We start from the raw sequence: 19,440 nt of genomic DNA on the forward strand, positions 1-19,440 counted from the left end.
TCAGTGTTAGTTTGATATAGTCTCTTTGTTTGGAAACAAAAGAGTTTCCATGTATTTCTATGCTTTCTGTTTACATGACTTTATATGTGTAACTCTTATCTTGATTTAGATAACATTTAGATTCTTTGAGTTACAATTCTGCTTATAACTTTAAAGTACTAGTGGTTTGTGTTAATAGTTTTTTTTTTTTGTTGTTTTTTTTGTCACTGCAAAGACAAGGTTGAGCTTGAGAAGTTTGTAGCTGTCTTGCATTCGTTTAGTCATTGGTATTGGACCTTGCATGTTTTCTTAGATTAAGCCTTGGTTAATTTTGGGGGAACTTTACAATGTTTTAGCAATATACTAAATAAATTAAGATAACATAGTATTGTTTGTTTGTTTGTTTTTTTCCCTTGAATTCTAAATCCTTTAGGATGATTGTATGGTCCCCATGTGATTACAAGCTTTATGGTAGCTTTAGGATGATTGTATGGTCCCCATGTGATCACAAGCTTTACGGTAAAAGCTTGTGCTTTGCTTCTTTCCCTGTACGTCGTGTGACGCCAGGTTTTAACAGTAGATTCAAAATTACCAGATTAGTTAGATTTTCCTGATTCACTTGGCAGGACAGCCATCCAGCCATTAGTTTTTTGGTTATTGCTTGAAATTTTAGTTTTAAGCTTAGTTATTAGACTCAGGCTATTACACAATATTGGAATGTGAGAAACCAAAACATTTTATTTATAAATATTCTGATTTTTAAAGCTTATATCTAAATGAATGTGTTTTTTACATCTGTTTAGTGATCATGAGCCACCGTCAGAAATGAAGATGAGATTACCCAGACGAGCCAAAACAGCTGCGCTACAGAAAAGTAAACTTAACCTTGCAGAGTTCCTTAATGAAGATACAAGTTAAGAGAGTTGATAAGGATGAAGTCCTTTGAAGTTGTGCTTATATCTTTGCTTTAATAGTTACTATGGTAAAGTCAGAAAGCCTGCTCTGTTTCAGGAAACATGAATGATGCCACATGACTTCAGACTCCTTATTTACATTAAACAATGGCTTTGAGAAACTGCATCATTCCTATACTCAGTATTTATTTGATAACTTTACCTCAATGGGTAATTTCTCTTCCTAAATTTTTCTATGTAGGAACACTATTTTATGAATGAATTCTAGATTAGGGTGCTGTCCACACACACATTAATCATGAAAGATACATTGGTTTTTGGCACATCAAAACATATTCTACCTTGAATAATAATACTAATGGGAAATAAAAGTCTTAAGAAGTCATCTTTATGTACTGATTTATGAGCACAGTTTCTTCACTGTTAATTTCAGTTATCTTATGAAATTGGCATTGTTATGAAACATAAATATTTTGAAACTTGCATTGTATAAAAGTAGTCCCTTTTCTTTCTGCCATACCCAAGGAAACACCTTTTATTTGGATAAAAATGTCTTAACATGAAATTTTTATTAATTGTGCTTCTGCTTCATTAAATTTATTTATCAGAGGCCATTTAACAGTTGTTCTGAGATGGAATGAAAGGTATTGCTGGCTTTTAAAACCAAAAGGCTATTCAGTCTATACACATAACATGTGCTTTATAGAAATGAGAAAAGGAGTCAGAGTTACAAAGCAAGAATGCTTATTAAGCAAAAGGAATGATATGGTAATGATACAAACCAGTGAAAAACACTGTTGTTCATCTTTTGGCTCTATGTCTTTTCCTGTGCTTAATATTTCTTATTGATATAGTTCTTGTTAAATCCCTGTCTTAAATTCATGGGGAACAGGAAGTGAGCAGGGCTAGAATGGCATGGTGTAAGGGAAAGCCACTAGGAATGAACTATCATCTCAGTTAGACATGTGCAGAGGAGCCAAAAGGAAAGAAGCTATGATCATGTAGACACTACTCAAGTTTGCTTTTCTCTGACTTTAAGCACCGATCCATTAGTAGCGGTTTTACTACTCAGATTTTAGACAATAGCTGTGGCTGCAGGAGTACCTAGCATCATTAGCATTACTAATATTGTCCTGCTTCTGCATGACACCCCTGTAAACTTTGGAACAAACTGCTAAAATACAAAAAAACCAATAGGTTTAAAAAACATAACCTTTGTTTTTTGTTTTTTTGTGTTTTGGTTTTTTTTTGTTTGTTTGTTTGTTTTTCCATTCACAATTGTGAACTTAAACCAGTGTTCTTGCTTACCATCGAGGCACAGATTTGCTGAAGAGTAAACATGCAATTGTGCCGTTGCCCTTACGGCCCACAGATGAGTGGTTTAAATTACAGAAAGGGAACTGATAACCCATTTTTTTTAATGAATGAAAACATGCTATTTGATAAGCTAATCAATCTTTTTCTATACATATATAACTTTAGAAGAGATATACTTCTAACTGATACCTTTGCCTTTCCCAGTTTGCTTCGAGGTAGTTAGCATCCACCTGTTACACAACTGTTCACGGGTTAGGTCATTATCACACATCTTTACAATACAAGCTTTCTAAATTACAGAGTTTGTTATATGTGAAAACTGCACAGAAATAGAACTGGGCAATTACATATTTAAGCTGAGGGCATTAAAAATTCACTGATAAAAAGAGAACATCAAAATCTGCTTTTGTTGTAAAATCCCACAATGGTCTTGTGTAATGTATGTAAAAACAGAATTATAATAAAATGATTAATGCTAATGACCTAATATAAAGACAGATCACTGGACTAGAAACAGTTTAGTATCAATTGGTTTTCATGAGAAAGAATATTGACACCGAAAATAAAGATAGTGCAAGGGCTGCAGACTAATTTTCTTCATTTTTGAGATTTTGGTTATGAACTGTACAGCTTGCTAGAGATGCTGCTGTTAGATTCCATTCAATAGGATGATTAAGGCACATCTTAATGGGGCTCAATGGGCAGCTTGCTGTGTTCCCATCAGACAAATCCACTTTCTCATCAGTTTTCATTTGTAGCATGCTGTAAAAAAAAGTGTAAGGCATTTTAAGTTTAAATTTCAAATTGTCACCTTTGTAGAACATTTTGGAATATTTTTTGTACTCTAAAGCAACTAAGCAAACTGTTTATCATCCTGACACCATTAGTTCTACAGCTGTCTTAGTGAACCGAGTGTGATGAACTATATCATCACATGCATGTGGAAATATGACACATGCACTCAGGTACTGCAATACAAAAGCCATCAGTCACTGCATTACCTTAGTTTACATAAGAAAGGCAAGGTTCAACCCTTTAGCATCAGAACTACTTTTAAGAGAATGAATATTTGTTAATTCCTGCTGTGTTCTAAGCTCGTTCACATGCAGTAAGTAATCATTTTAATTGCAGGAAAAGGCAGATATGGTAATGATATAAACCAATGGGAAACACTGGTCTTCATCAGTGATAAATTGAGTCTCTGAAATTTAAGAACAAATACGAGTCATGTCATACTGTAACTGGTGTGAAACTAGAAACATCATTTTTCCTCTTTTCTTGCTGCTTCTGTTCCCTTTCTAGTGGACTATCATTAAGAGTAGACAAAAAAATAGGCCTGTTTGGTAGGAGAGTGTTGAGTTGTCCATCCAATCTTCTCTTGTGGCCAGCTTACCACAGGAACACAGGCAGCACCTACAGGATCCCGCTTGCTGATTACATACAACTCTTTTTTTTTTTTTCTTTTCTTTGCTTGCCTACCTATCCATCTGTCCTTCCGTTAGTTTCTTCCTTCCTACACTATGTTTACCAACACTAGCTGACAGTCTCAGTGTTTGTCCTTTTTTTTTTTCCCCTTCCTGGCACAGTTGTTTTCTACTCTATTTTACCAAAAATAAAATTTAAATTATGTAATATTTCAATCTATATAATTAGATATTAACAAAATAACAACTATAAGTTAGCTTGTTAGTCATAAAAATATTAAGCAAAAACTGATATAATTAGTAAATATTAATATTTTTAAAAATTTAAAATAATAAATGACAGATCTAAATGACAATTACCTGAAATGTTAAATTTTGAAAAAAAAAATTGGTTTATTTGTTACACTGAGGTGCGTGGGCTATTTCATGGTTTGTTTTTTTCCCAAGTTAGTGAGACAGTGGTGTTTTTCTTACTATATGAATTGCTAGCTGGGCGTGGTGGCGCATGCCTTTAATCCCAGCACTCAGAAGGCAGAGGCAGATGGATTTCTGAGTTCGAGGCCAGCTTGGTCTACAAAGTGAGTTCCAGGACAGCCAGGGCTATACAGAGAAACCCTGTCTCAGAAACAAACAAACCAACCTCAAAAAAGAATTGCTGCTAATTTTAAGAAAAATAAAAATAGTATTTTTACAACCTGTAATTTTGTTTAAATTATATATTATGTTTATGTTTTGTTTTGTATGTATGAGTGTTATCAGATTCTCTGGAAATAGTTACAGTTCTTTGTGAGGTGCCTGACTTGCGTGTGGGACTTAAATTTGGGTCCTCTGTGAGATGAATATGTCTCCCTTTACTGCTAAACTATCATCTCTAGCTACAGAAACCACTTCTTTGTAATTAGAGGATTTTGTTTTCTGTTTTGTTGTGTTACTGGGTGAGGACTGAACTTCAGATATGCTGTGTTTGGCAACTGATGTATGTCAGTGAGTGACAAGTGTCAGTGAGTGAACTACTGGTTAAAGCAAGTATGTAACAGCCATCTCTCTGAGAACATAAGGCAAGCTGTAGAGTGGGAGTGGGCTGCCAAAGAGAAAAACAAGTCATGGCCACAAATTAAGTGTTGTTTGACAATGATGCATTTATCTAAGGAAAGTAATATTTCAGAAGTATGTTATTTTCAGTACTTTAAGGAAGTTTTTTTTAAGTTAGTTTTCTAGAGTGCTATTACTACAGAGACGACAAAGGGTGCACAAAACTATATATGTGAAAAAATACAAGAAGTAAACACTTTCCTATTAGTAATGTTAATGTGCATACTAATATGTTTAATTCATGTACTTAAAACTATTACAAAGTTCTTAAGATGCTAATTGTAAGTCCTTAACATTATAAAAGCAAAATTATCCTTGTCTATTTTTATTTGTATGAAAAAGATGACACCTTGTCAACTTAAGCTTGTGAGCAATTTAAAATGCTTTAAAAACTATGGAGCTATGTATCAGCTAAAATGAGTAGCACTGACTCTTCCAGTCGAAGGAGGAATCTAGAGGAGGTCCTTATCCTAAGTCAGGTTTCTCTGCCAAAGCAGTCAACCTAGCTGGAGGTGGGGGTTGACTGATACACAGGGATACACTCTCAGGTGCTTATGTAGGCATCTTATGCTATTTCAGGATTCGTAATCTCTTGGGTCCTAAGACAGTTTACAGAGTATGTATATGCATTTGTGTTTTGAGGGTCATGGAATTTCAACTGTTTGTGATATGACTTGATAATTCTAAGGATAAAGAAAATTTAGTGTATCTAACTTTAAACTAATTCAGGCTTGTACATTTCTAGAACTGTGATGACAGTAAACTTTGTTAGCTAGACAGTATTCAAAGAAACAGTAAATTTTCATGTGATTTACATATTTGAAAATATCATTTATAGAATACTTGTTACAGACCAGACAAGCTCTGTATGAAAAGTCTTTTCTCTGTTATCTCATTATCTACTAACTTAGTTCTAATTCTGCCATGATTCTCTCAGAAATCATTGCACAGAAAAGCTGGGTTTTTGGATTTTGTAATGACTATAGTGTGCTTGGCAGCATCAGATTTTAGCTGAACAAATGAATTCTGGACAATTAAATGACTTTGCTTTAAAAAAGTGTTACAGATATTCTAAATACTTAATATGGCCAAGTTTGAGTCTATAGTTTATTGTCTCCATGGATTTATATTTATCCAAATATAAAGTTGTCAAGATGTGTAGTCCCACATTTCTGATTTACTAAGCAGTTAACCAAGTGAAGGATTTTTGGTGTGCCTGAGTATGATTTTGGTAGGAAAAGGAAAGCTTTTCCGTTCCATGAGGAGCCAGCAGGTGCTCACCTGCTGTCTATAGGGTGACTGCAGAACCTTAACCAAGATCTAGTCAATTAGGAATGTAAAACTTGTGGTGTCTGTCTTCAGAGCTCAGGAAGGACACAGGGAGAGAAGGTGTTCATGATTTACCAGGACAACAAAACAAAACTATGCAGTATGTTAGTAAGGACCAGAGAAGCAAGAGGACGGCAGCCCAGTGGGAAGGCCAAGGTTAGAAACATTTGAAGTAGGTCTTGGAGGATGAAGATCTTAATTTAGGGCAAGGGAATTTAGAACTCTAGTTGTGATCCCATACTTAGCCTAGTGCACACTTTTTTCATCTGTCCACTTCATGGGATGATTAAGTGTATTTATGTCAAGCACAGGCTGTATGTAAAATTTCTGGGCCACTGACTATATACAGAATACTCCTCAATAAACGTGATCTAATGTTACTCCTGTTAAAATCAAAGGATGCAAATGTTTTCTCTCATTGTAAAATGTGGTCGATTCATGTGTGATCTGTTTCTGTATGTCTTTAGGTAAGGCTTGTGTGGTAATGGAATACAAGGAGGCTAAAGGGAATCAAATACAAGAGAGCCATAAGATCTTGTACTTGGGATTGCCAGTGTGACTGAATACTAATTTGAGTAAGCTTTCTTGGTTGGCTTATTGAAAAGATAATTTTTTCTTTAATGTCCCAATTTCAAGTACAAATTTCCACTGAAATAACACCAAGGAATTATAAAGTGTAGATAGTTAAAGCAGAAAAAAGATGACAGGATATTTAGGAGGTAGGGATTAGTAGAAGATGATTGAGCCCTGATTGCTCTCTTGAAGAGATTAATGCTTAATCTTGTATAGTGCATTAGGCTTTATGGAAGACTGGCTGTTTTAAAAGAACAAGCCTGGCTCCTTCATGGTCTCAGTGTCTCCTCTCCTCTCCCTTTCCCCTTTTCAAGTCCATGTTAGTTGAGACCATGAAGACCATGCTCTCAAATCTTCAGGACCATGAGCTAAGAAGACCCCATTTCTTTACATAATACCCACTTTTTAAGTAAACACAAAAATCAAGGATCTTAGATTTATGATTTTTTCCAAGGATTAGAAATGTCTTTCAGAATTTCAGATATAAAGGTGGCACAAAGCCTGTCATACTAGTAAACCATAGTACTGATAGTAAGGAAATTTACAAGAAATCTAGAATAATGTACTGGTTTTCTTTTCTGCTGAGTGAAGTAAAAGACCCAGAAAAGCAAACACATCTGTGTTACAGTCAAATTTTTGGACTTGTGTATTTAATTTGGAATACTTGTAAGATTGAAGAAGTTAGAAAGAGTATTGGTGCAGGGAGAAGGGTCTTAAATGTGGGGGACCTAAAGTTGTTATCAAGAGAAAGGGAAGAGGGATAGGAGGGTAGCTTAGAGACGGTGGTAGTGAGGATAAGAAATACTAAAGATCGTTCAGAAAGACTTAGGAAACCTATTATTTTATAAGCACACATACACATGTTCATATAAGTTGAATTGGTGTTACCCTACACAGGGAATATGTTCTTAGACGCCATGGGCTGCTTTATAAAAAGTCCACTGCCGGTGTGGGATGCTCCCCACTCAAGCTGTTGCTATGAGGTGTCTTAAACGAACCCTCCCCTCCTGAAACCATATAGACTATTGTCATTGCTGTTGGTTGCCCACTAGAACTTGATGGCAAGGCCATAAACACTGCTGAAGACCACACATTGGCCACAGGACATGGAGATATCAACTTAGTACTGACCACGATGCTTTCTTCTTGCTGGCTCGCTCTTACTGGAATGTACTATTGGTTGCACAGGGTGGTAGTGGTAGATAGTTATCAAGTTTTACCCAACTGAACCCAGTGAAATATAATGACTGGTGTGGCAGGCTATGCACATGGATACAATAATGGCACATATACTATGGATTTGCTGATTGGATTTAAGGTTTAATCCATAGGAGGAAACATCTGTTACTATAAGTTGTATCAAGAACCCATGGGGAGGTAGCTCACAGGACCTATGGGTAAACCGACTATTGTTCCAGTAAATGGATATAATATCACACTGCTTTCTAAATTTTTGCTTTTCTACCCTTTGATTATTGCAGCTCTCAGACCACATCAGAGATGTTGCTTTGTGGACAGTGATTAACTTGGAAATCTATAACTAGTTAAACTGCAAAGAAGAGCTATCTGTTGAGTGTTGAGCCACAAATGGGACATCTGTATCAACTCTTACCTCTGTAATGTTCAGCAGGCATCATGAAAGTGGAGGGGGAAGAATTTTAAGCCAGAGGTTGGGGAGGATCAGAGTCAAATAGCATCTTCTGGACATGACAAGACTGCAGTACTCGCTGTTTTTTTTTCCACACAAAATCAAGCCTGTCAGCATGGTAGCATGGAGGGGAAGTGGTTCATGTTTGGTTTCAGATCCTGGGATAAGGGACTGAGGTGGATATCTTAGATACCAAAACACACTTGGCTTCCAGGTTCTCCCAGCATCCCTCAGTCTCTACCTGACATACCTTGTCCCCAGCCCTGTTTCCAGCCCAGGGGTTTGGGCTGCCCTTCCCGCAGAGTCTCATCCCTATATAATCCACGCAATTGGGTCTCCCAGTGAAGTTGCCCTATTTCTGTGCACACTATTCCTTTCTCTTTTCCCCTCTTCATTCTTTCCCTTCCCAAAGTGACTTCTCTGGCCTCCTTCCCTGGGGCCAGTGAACTCACCTATACTGGCTGATTTTGTGTTAACACAAGCTGGAGTTATCATAAAGGAGCCTCCCTTAAGGAAATGCCTCCATGAGATCCATCCAGCTGTAAGGCATTTTATCAATTAGAGATCAAGTGGGGAGGGCCTAGACCATTGTGGATGGTACCATCTCTGGGCAGATAGTCTCGGGTTCTATAAGAAAGCAAGCTGAGCAAACCAGTAAGTAACATCCCTCCACGGCCTCTGAATCAGCTCTTGCTTCCTGCCCTGCTTGAGTTTCAGTCCTGACTTCCTTTGGTTATGAACAGCAATGTGGAAATGTAAGCTGAATAAATTTTTTCCTCCTCAGCTTGCTTCTTGGTCATGTTTGTGCAGGAATAGAAACCCTGACTAAGACATCACCCAAGAGTAGCTTCCCAATGAGCCTGCATTTAATACAATGGCTTGAACTAGCTAATTTCACCAGTAGAGAAGTAACTATCAGTGCTGAACCCAGAAGTGAGTACCCCGTTGGTGGCCCAGGTATTTTCTGGCCATATGGGGATGGCTTCTTTCCTCTATCCTCTGCTAGAAACATTTCTTCTGGATTCAGTGAGTATCCAATTACAGTTACTGCCTATTTGGGTCCAGGAACCTCTGGCTGAGTTGAAACCATGCCAGAGTTAGCCACCTCCTAAACAAAGACCAGGTCTTTGTTTTGGGTGAATCTTTGATACAAAGATGTTAAGTTACAGCTCTCATATAAACCATTTGATCTCAGATCCTGGGATGCTGTTTCCACAGTCTAGGGATCTTCTAGTGATCTCTGGCAAAGCCTAGAAGATTGGGTGTGATTGGATATTTAAAAAAAAAAAAAATCCTGAATCTCTACGCATAACTGAGGACTATGGACAGTTGAGGCTTTTGAGGGAAATTTTCTTTAAAGGTGTGGCTCCTGATCAACTGTGCTTTCCAATAGTGCCCCCATACCCAGTATTACATAACTAGCACAAATTAGACTTGGTGTGTAAAACAGGCTCTGGAAACACAAAGTTTGGGGGTTTAAAATAATATTAGCTTGAGGTTCTGCCATGACTTAGTTTTCTTGTACTCTGTTCCCATCTGCTTTCTCAGGAATTATTAGTGATCCTAATATTTCTTTTATGGCAAACTAAATGGTCTCATAGCTTAATTTCTTTACCTGTTCCTAATTTCACCCTTTTGCCCTCCCTATAACCAATCACCAGTGTTACTGCTGTCAAGTGGTTTGTTGGCAATGGTGATAGCAACTGATAGGTAAACCTACTGGGAGGGTGTTAGGTCTCATGGAGCAGGGAGAAAAGCCAGGTACCAGTGAGGGAGCAAAACCAGAATCAAAACATTGGCTCTGTATTGGTCAACCAGACACATGAGTAAAGTAAATGCTTGGGATTGAGTGTTAATGGCGAGGGGGTGTCGGTGCTCTTGGGTATTTCATAAAAGATCATTTGTTAATCAGATCCTCACCAAGATGGTTTGAGTCAGTGCAGTTTTAACCTTGAACAAGAATTTACCGTAACTCACGTTCTTCATTAATCCTTTAGGTGCCTTAAATGAATAATCCTGCACCTGGATTACAATCCTCTCATGTCTTCAGTAAATAACCTATCTGGCTTCCATGAAAATAGTACTTCTGACTCAGATCACTCCTGATGATTGCACTGATGACTCCCATCTTATGTCTCATCTTGCTTTCTCACCATTCAATACTGATGGTCTCTGCTATGCCTTCACCTTAGGGATAGGGCCTTTGGAAAGTAAGTAAATCTGTTGTACAGAGTAGATTAGTATCTTCCTTTGGGAAAGAGATACCAGAGTCATTTTTGCAATGTAAGAGCACAGTGAGAAGGCTGCTATTTTGTAATCCAGGAAACAGTCACCAGAAACCAAATCCTGCTGGTAGTTGTGGGTCCCCAGCCTCCAGTACTGAAAGCAAATGACTGTTTAAGCAGTAAGTTTGTAGTATTTGTGTCAACCCAAGGAGACCAAGCTATCCCATCTTTCTTCCTGAAATAGTTTTAGGCCTTTAAGACCAGACACATTACTTTGCTGCCTTTCCCACCGTAAGCCACTTCATCTGGAAAATAAAGGTTGAGATTCTCAAAGGTGAGTTCCAGGCTTTGTTTGCTTCTCACTCTGCAAGGTCTCCTTCAAGATCCTAACCCATTCTGTTGTGTTTGTAAGTGCTATCTTAACCCCCAGTATCACAAAGGATTTCCCTCTCTAAACCCAAAGTTATCCCCTAAGAAATTCATTCTAGAGTTCAACATCTTCAACACAGCTTGATTCTATTTTTGCTCTTCCAGTGAATACAAATATGAGAGTAGAGATCCTTGCTGTTTTGTCCACTATTTCTTTCCGGTATCTACCACATAAAAACTAGACAAATGCTTGCTGAAAGAATAAATCTGGGATATCTGCTTTGGCCACAATAAAGTAATAGGAACCAGATTTGCCTTCTAGCTTTGAAACAGCTGAAAGGAAAGGTTAAAATATACAGGGCAGGGCGGTATAACTGATTTCTGACAACTGGCTTGACACCTGGCAGATTTCCATGTTGCATGATGGGAAGAGGAACCCAGGAGGCATTGGATGTAGTTGAGTACAGGAGACAGTTGAAAGCTGCTGAGAGAAATTTTTTGGGAAGAGGAATATTTACTACTGGGTGTTCCCAGGTGTTTAGACACATGGTGATGTGAAGAGAAGAGCATGAGTCTTTACCAAAGCTGTGAAAATTATTAGCCACATGATTCTTTATTGTGAAGGTCAGCCTATCTACTGTAAGATGTTTAGCAACATCTCTGGGCCTCTATCTGCCCGATGCCTACAGCACCCTTTAAATGTGTCAAAAATTGTCGTCTGTGGAGCAAAACCATCCCTTGACTACCAAATGTTGTAGACTAACAGCTACTCTGGCTTTTGCTAGTAATGCTTAAAGATGACTTGAAAGGATTAAAGCATTTCTCAGTAACAGTCCAAAACATGTAAAGAATCATGAAGAAAAGAAAGACCCAGCACAAAACAACTTAAAACTCACAATGCCTCACATTTTATACAAGTTAGTAGGCATGAAAACAGGAAAATATGATTCCTAACAACACAAATTCACTCCACAGGGACAGATAATACAAATTACAAAGCACAAAAGGATGACAATACAGGTATTGAAAATATAAGTTCTGTAAGTTCAAGTGGAGAATACAGTGGGAAATGAGCAGCACAAATAGCAAGTCTGAACTGGAGATGATGGGCATAATTGTAGGGAGAGTTGCTGATGCTAAGGTCCTGTTCCCCAACTGGTTCTTGATTGAACAATAAAGATGCCAGTGGCCAGCTGCAGGGTGGAAGGAAAGAGGTGCAACCTCTAGGTCCCCTCAGGCAGGCCAAGAGATGCAGAAAGGGATTTGACCATGCTTTGGTCGGAGAAAAGACCAGCCATAGGAGCTCTTAGGCTACTTTCCCAGGTGGGAGATTAGAAACACAACTAAGCTGAAGGCAGTTTTGGGTTTTGAACCAGGAGAAGGTAACCAGGACACTAAGCTAAGGGCAGATTAAGAGGTGCAGAGTAAAGAATATTGGGAAGGGCATGTTAGCTGTGGGAGAGTAGAAGTGCCCAGCAATTGAGCCGATCAGGCAGGTTGAAATCGAGTTTCTCTCTCTCTCTCCTCTCTCCCTCTCCCTCTCTCTCTCTCTTCCATCTGCAGATCCAATATTCTTTGGGCTGTGAGTGAGGTCCACCTGGAGCTTAAAGCAGGGTAGTGGAAACTACATGTAACACATAATCCACAAAGTGGGAAACATTCTGGGTAGTATTGACAACAGACTAGACAATTAACTAAGAATTGTCAATGACAGAAAAATACATGATTAATACTAGCCACAATGGAAGAGAGGTAACTACTGAAATTAGTATCTGACATGGGCAGAATACATATGACACACACATCACAGAAGTAAAGACAGATGGATACTTACTGAAGAACAATGGTTATGAATGACTAAACTCACACATTCAAGGTGCTTAACAAATACTAAGAGGAAATAGGGAATTGTGCTAAGAATCTTCATGATCAAACTGCTAATTCAGGGGAAAATTAACATGCAGGAGATAAAATTAACCAGAGTCACAGACGTAATTTCAGGAGCAGCAAGGTAAAAAGAACCTTTAAAAGACTAAAATCAACCAAATTTGAAATCCATGTTAATAAAAAAAAAAGTTATTTGTAGTGTTTGGGATCAAACTCTAGGCCTTATCCGTGCTCAGCAAGTGCTCTACCACTGAGCAAAACCCCCCAGCACCTGTGTTATTAAAGTAGCTCAGGGTGGCTGTGAATAAGTCAAACCCATGGTCCTTCTGCCTCCCACATTAAGCTGGATACAGGTGTCTATCTCTCTGCCCAGCTCACAAGGTACCCCTTGAAACCCTTGAAAAGGAATGTCACATAAAAAGAAAAGGATGAGGGAAAATAACCCACAGCAGAACCACACTACTGGAAACTCAAGAAAAAGATGCAGGAAGAATGAAATGATATTAGATGGAAAACTTGACTTATTTTTTAAAAAGCACAAAAATGAAGTCATGAAAAGGAAAAAATATTTTTTAAAACGTGCTTGGAAGATGACTATGCACTTCAGACTGGATGTGGCTTGTGTGTCCCCCACGGGTTCATGTCTTTCGAAGTGCCATGGTATTGAAGGTGGTAGAACCTCCCGCTCTGTTGCCCAGTGGGATGACACTATCCTCAAACGTGATTCATGTAGTTTTTTTTTTTTTTTTTTTTTTTACAAGACCCACCTGTCTTAGGTAGGCATTTCACTTTCTGCCTCTGACTCTGGGGCCCCTGCCTTGAAGAAGTCTAAAGAGTTGGTTGGGGCTGCTTGATCTCTAGATTTCAGTCAAGATGAGGTAAATTTCTGTTCTTTATAAAGTGTCCACCTCACATATTTTGTTATAGCAACAGAAAATGCAAAACTATATTGTTTAAAGAAAAAATAGGAATAGTGGAATTAGTATTCCTGAAATAGTATTTGTATAATTTATATATTTATAGATATAAAATATATGGCAGCAACAGCAAAAAGACTTGGGGAAGGAAGTAAAAATGTAATAAAATTTATTATTCATGAAGTGAATAGTGAGTATCTGAAGGTGATAGAATGATATATAGTGTAAATCTAATAGCTCCATTTTAAGTTGTATTTGTGGCCCTGGTGATGCTATCTAGGGTGTCACCCATGTATGCTACAATATATCCCCAGCCCTTTTTAAAAATTTTCAAGAAAGAGCATCACTGAGCTATCCAGGAAGGCCTCAAACTTGAGATTCTTTAGCCTCTGCCTCCAAGTAGTTGGGCTTCCAAGCTTGGGTCCAGTATAGCAACCATTTTTTAAAAGAGTAATTTAAAAGACTAAATAGACTATTAAAATATATAGACCCTGAGGGAAAAATATTAGGCTAAAATAGAAAATGTTTCAGTTGATTGAAACTGAATCATATTAATAATAACATGAAATATAAGTGGCTTAGTAAAAGGCAGGTATCAAATTGGGGGAGGGGGAGCCTAAGCCTCAACCATATGCTATTTAGGAAAAACCCAAGTAAACATAAAATCATAATTGTAAGAAATGAAATTACAGAAAGGATACAAATACATACACTTTTCACCATACAAATAGTGAAAAGTGAGTCAGAATGATCATTACAAAATAAAATAGAGTCTATAATACAGGGTTTTTTAGGAATTATGGTCATTCCATAATTAAAAAAAATCAATAAAGCAGTTAATGATTCTAATTATATATGCACCCAATACAGTGCTATAAAATACATGAAGTGAGACTTGAAAGAAAGGAATACCCCCAATCCGTGTTGCAGGATAATGCTTCTCTAAGGAACAGACAAGACTGAAATTCAGTGAGTAAACTGACAACAGTAGGGTCATTCAGCAACTTGGACTACTGGCATTCACAGGGCCTTTAACAGATGTAGCCTCCACACTATTTTCAAAAACAGGGATTATTTTAGAATACTTAAATGGGTTCTGGAGCCTGAAGGCTAAGGCTATGGCTCCATGGGTGGCTGATGAGCTGAGTATGATTCCATGTTGGAAGGGGAGATCTGACTTCTAGGAGTCGTCCTCTGATCTTCCTATGTACCATATATGCACATATGACCACCAACAGGTAAGTAAACAAATAAGATGCAATAAATAAGATCCTGCAATATAAACTAAATCTGTCGATTAAAAAAGACTGGATTGATGTAAATTATTCTTTAAGGCCACAAATAAATCAGAAATCACTAAGGTTTCAATAAAGGTCTCAACTATTTGTAAACTGAACAACAAAGTTTGAAATAATCCATAGGGTAGATTAAATTAAAAAAATTCAAAGGAGGATAGTATTACATGAGGAAACATAAGATGCAGGCAAAGGACACATGAGTTGTGAAGAAGATATCTAAAGCTAATTGTTTTTCTGGTTTCAACTCCAATATGTCTTTTTTCTTCTTTTATTGTGGCAGATAATTGCAAAAAAAAAAAAATGTAATTGGTAGTGAAAGTGTAAAAGCCTAAGCTAAGCCAAGCTTCATGGCTTCAGAATGGCCACGTTTAACTGTGAAGTTCATTGAAACATAGAGTTTGGGGATGGGAAAATGTTTTTGTGGCACTTTGATCTAGCTGCATGATCTTTTTACTTGTGAATTCATTGCAATTTAATGATTTTTTATAAAATTACAAATTAGTTTGAATTAACAGAAATATATCAGCAAAATTTGAATATACCTCAAGTATTTTGATAGAAACTTGCCATGCTAACATCAGTGAAGAATTCATCTTCCCATCTCTTTAATGCTACCCTCTAGGCCAGTGGCTTTCAAAGTGAGGCCCTTGGATCATCAGCATAAGCATCACTTGCTGCACTCCACACCTGCTGAATCCAACTTTGTGGATGATACCCAATCATCTCTTTAGATAAGTACTTCTGGTATCTATAATAACATGCTACAGACTCTGACCTACTGTTCTACAGTAGAAACATTTTGTCTGGACTACCACAAGGCTCTATGTTTTCACTCTTGTCCTATATGACTATTTTCACAATGTAATCTGAGACCTTTTTAGGATATCATCATATAGTTATCCTAGTCATATGCAATCTAAATCTTCTGTGTATGATGGCAAGTCACCTACAATAATTCATGGCTCATCGAGGACCCCTTATCTATTCTTCAGATGTAACCATATCTAGTATCATGGTTTTATTTTTTGTTTTTTGTTTTCCCTCTTTATCTTGACTTGAGAAACACATTGGCGAAGCCTTCTCTTTGTAACCTAGCAGAACTTTTCAATTTTCCCCATCCACTTCCTGGGAAAATCATCCTGCTCTCACTAGTTACCTGTTGCTTGGTCTAATTAGTACCAATTATACTATTGAAGTTCAGTAATACGCATTTTCTGGATCAGGCAGAGTCTTTGTATAATAAACTCTCAAAGCACAACACAATAATTGAGAGCTTATGAGTAAGTTCTGAAATAATTTGCTTCATGTCTGCTTCATTTAATAAATGTAAAAACAAAAGTAAAAATTGCATTTGGTTTCACCTCCTGTTGTTTCCTGTGCATTTATTATACTGGCTAGCTGGGGCTGGAGAAATGGCTCAGAGGTTAAGAGCTCTTCCAGAGGTCCTGAGTTCAGTTACCAGCAACCACATGGTGGCTCACAACCATCTGTAATGGGATCTGATGCCCTCTTCTGGTGTGTCTGAAGACAGCTACAGCATATTCATATAAATAAAAGCAAATAAATAAATCTTTTATTATACTGGCTAGCATAGAGAAGACAAACTTGTTTATGAGACTGGGTCTTGAGTTTGCTATGTAGCCCAGCCTGGCCTCAAACTTGGGCTCATCTTCAGTTTTCCAATAGCCAAAATTTTCTACATTCTTATCCCAGAGACACAACATAAACAATGAACTTCCCAGTGTTGCCTAGAACTAGGAGGAGGAAGTCAATGTTTGGCAGAAAATTAAACTAATATAAACAAAAAAATGGAGGTGGGGAAAAATCATTTGGACACCTACCATGTTTTTTTTGGGGGGGGGGCGAGGGAGGGGTATAAAGCATCAAGAGGCAACTGCATCAGGTTTAGTGTTGTGATCCTAGGATGCTCAGAGGCACAGTGAAGAAAACTATTTATTATGGTCTAGAAATGTAAGGGAAAGAACGAGGAAGTAGGGGGGCTGGACAAAGAGCTCTGAGTTCTTTGTTTTTACTGTTATTACTCTTAGATCAGCGTGGAAAAAGACAAGCTATTGAGCACACTTGCAAGGGGAGCACCAGAAACCCCCCTTGAATTTGGATTTCCTTCCTTCTTTCATATTTTTTTCTTCCTTCCTCTCCCCTGTGCCTTTCTCTCTCCTCTCTTTGGAGGGGATTTTACTTATTTTATTCGTATGGGTGTTCATGTGTGTTCTGGGAATTGTGGGTGCTATGGAAGAACAGCCAGTGCATTTTACTGTTGAGCCATGTCTACAGTTCAAATACTGAATTCTTAAGTGAAGAAACAGATATGGAGTGGTTCCATGACCATGTTTTGAACGACAGCCACTTCACGGGCAGGGTTTCAACTTAGCCTGTGTAATGCAGAATGTCTGTCTCAAGAAAGTTATATTAAAACAAAGAGAGGGGGGGAGAAGGAGGAAGAGAGAAAAGAAATACAAAAGGCAGAGATTACTTGAGGCATGAGTGAGACAACAAGATCATATGTGGCAGATGTGAACAATGAAATTAGCTGCAAATAGATGTCAGCAGCTGGCCATCAAAGAGGAGGATGACCTTTGAATTTACCCCAGCTAGAAAAACATTGCTAACAATCTGAAGGGAGAGAATACAGATCTATAAAATGGAAAACCTGGTGTCCACAGCGCCCCCCCCACCCCCGCCCCATGCGGGTGGATAAGGATGCACACTGCTCTTGTGACACAACCACAGAGCTAAAGCAACTGTTGTTGGAAGATGTAGCTGCAGCACTGGGAATGAACAAAAATCACTTTGATCTTTTATTTAACTAGCCATAAATTTATGTTTTATAGCTATGATCTATCAAAAATGCCGTAGTAAAGTCATCTGAGCTAACATCTAAAAGGCAAAATCAGGTACTAGAATGTGATTATCTTGTTCTTAACAGTATTTGTCATTCCTTTACTGTGGCATGTTACAAAGCCCTTGTCATTTGGACTTTTTATTTTATGCAGAACAGGGCTAAATACAGCACATAACGTATCTTTACAGTCACATTCTTTTCTGAAACTCTTATCAGAAAACTCTATAAAGGAGTGCTTTCAAGTATGGATAGAGAAAGTGACAGAGAAAGTTGAGCAACTGCAATGTACCACGCTGAGAAGGAACTGTGCCTAAGGGGAAACAAGAGGAACAAACCACTCCAGTCACATTTGGTGGAGAGTACCTTGAACATAAGAGTGTCTGTCATTGCAGCCGATGTTCCTCGGAATCCACCTGTGGATGCTGGTATACAAAGTGCAGCTTACGTGACTGAGCCATGTAGGAATATGTCTCCATCAAAATAAAGTTACAATAATCCACTCTGCATTCTTTCCATTAAGTGACAATTATGATGAGGAATAACATAAATTATAATAGTGTCTATCTAATACTACTCTGTAATGATGCACCTCAGTCCCATGAATCTGACAGAACATCTTGTGTTCAATCATCAAAGTGAATGAATGTTCTAAGGGGATGAGAGAGGGTAGGTTACAGTTTCAGCCCTGGTCTCAGGTAGCGCAAGGGGTTGATCATTTCAAAATCACACAGGAGTGATAGATTTTTGTAAAAAGCAGCATTGGAAGCCAAAATACATGGAATGTTTCAGTCACTTTCTCAGAACAGAAGACAAAATAGAAACTGACAAATTGAATATTTTGAAAGTTATATGACAATCCAAATTTTTGATTATTTATAGAAGAAAATTAACATTTTAGGATGAGTTAAATGAGTCTACAGTATTATCAAGTCCACAAGAGGTATAGTCTTACCAAGTTCCTCACATATATCCAAAGTTAGAATACTTACCAATTAGATATTTACCAATTAGGAACAGGCATGTTTGCTCTGGACTTGAGAAACATGAACATTAACAAATGTCTGTATGACTATTGTTTGGTAATTACAGTATATTTAGGCCTCAGCACACCCTTCACACAGCCCATTTTAAAGCTGGGGCACTAGCTCAGTGGTAGTGTGCCTATCATGTCCTTGGCCTGGCATTCAAGCTTGAACACTGTATTATACATGTCAACTACATCTCCTCAAATGCTCATTTCCTTATCCAACTCTCATGTCTATTTTATACTTTTAGAAGAGAGTAGCAGCAATTGAGTTTGATCATACAGTTCCCTATAGTCCACAGAACATTGTTCACACTGGACTGATCTCTTTAGCCTTCTCATTTACACACATGATGAAGCCATGTACACTCTGACAGGTATTCTGAGGTAAAATACACAACTATTCAGTTCTGTCGATCTGGGGACAGCTCTTCAAACCTCCTCTTTCCTAGTTCTACCACACTGGAGAGTGCATCGTCTGTGGATCTGTGTAATGGACATGTTCGTGTAGTACGTGCATGCGGATGTGGGTTAGTGTACACACTTGTGCACACGCATGTGGCGGTAGAGGTCAACACTGG

General features: G+C 37.9%; 2 protein-coding genes across 5 annotated transcripts in view; one reads left to right on the plus strand and one right to left on the minus strand.

Moving 5' to 3' along the window:
• Nucleotides 1-1,507, plus strand: part of Ncapg (non-SMC condensin I complex subunit G) — a 31,118-nt gene extending 29,611 nt beyond the window's left edge. Inside the window, exon 21 of the mRNA XM_021161882.2 lies at nucleotides 783-1,507. Coding sequence (XP_021017541.1) covers nucleotides 783-897 — 115 coding nt within the window. The 3' untranslated portion in view covers nucleotides 898-1,507. The remainder of the gene's footprint in view (nucleotides 1-782) is intronic.
• Nucleotides 1,406-19,440, minus strand: part of Lcorl (ligand dependent nuclear receptor corepressor like) — a 138,363-nt gene continuing 120,328 nt past the window's right edge. For 2 of the 4 annotated variants that reach the window (XM_029478132.1, XM_029478138.1), the window contains one exon: nucleotides 2,880-2,972. In XM_029478132.1, coding sequence (XP_029333992.1) covers nucleotides 2,959-2,972 — 14 coding nt within the window. In that variant the 3' untranslated portion in view covers nucleotides 2,880-2,958. Of the gene's footprint in view, nucleotides 2,973-19,440 lie in introns of all 4 variants that reach the window. The other 2 variants (XM_029478137.1, XM_021161885.2) reach the window with 2 other exon arrangements.

This window comes from Mus caroli, chromosome 5 (genome assembly GCF_900094665.2).
Source record: "Mus caroli chromosome 5, CAROLI_EIJ_v1.1, whole genome shotgun sequence".
NCBI classification, from domain to species: domain Eukaryota; kingdom Metazoa; phylum Chordata; class Mammalia; order Rodentia; family Muridae; genus Mus; species Mus caroli.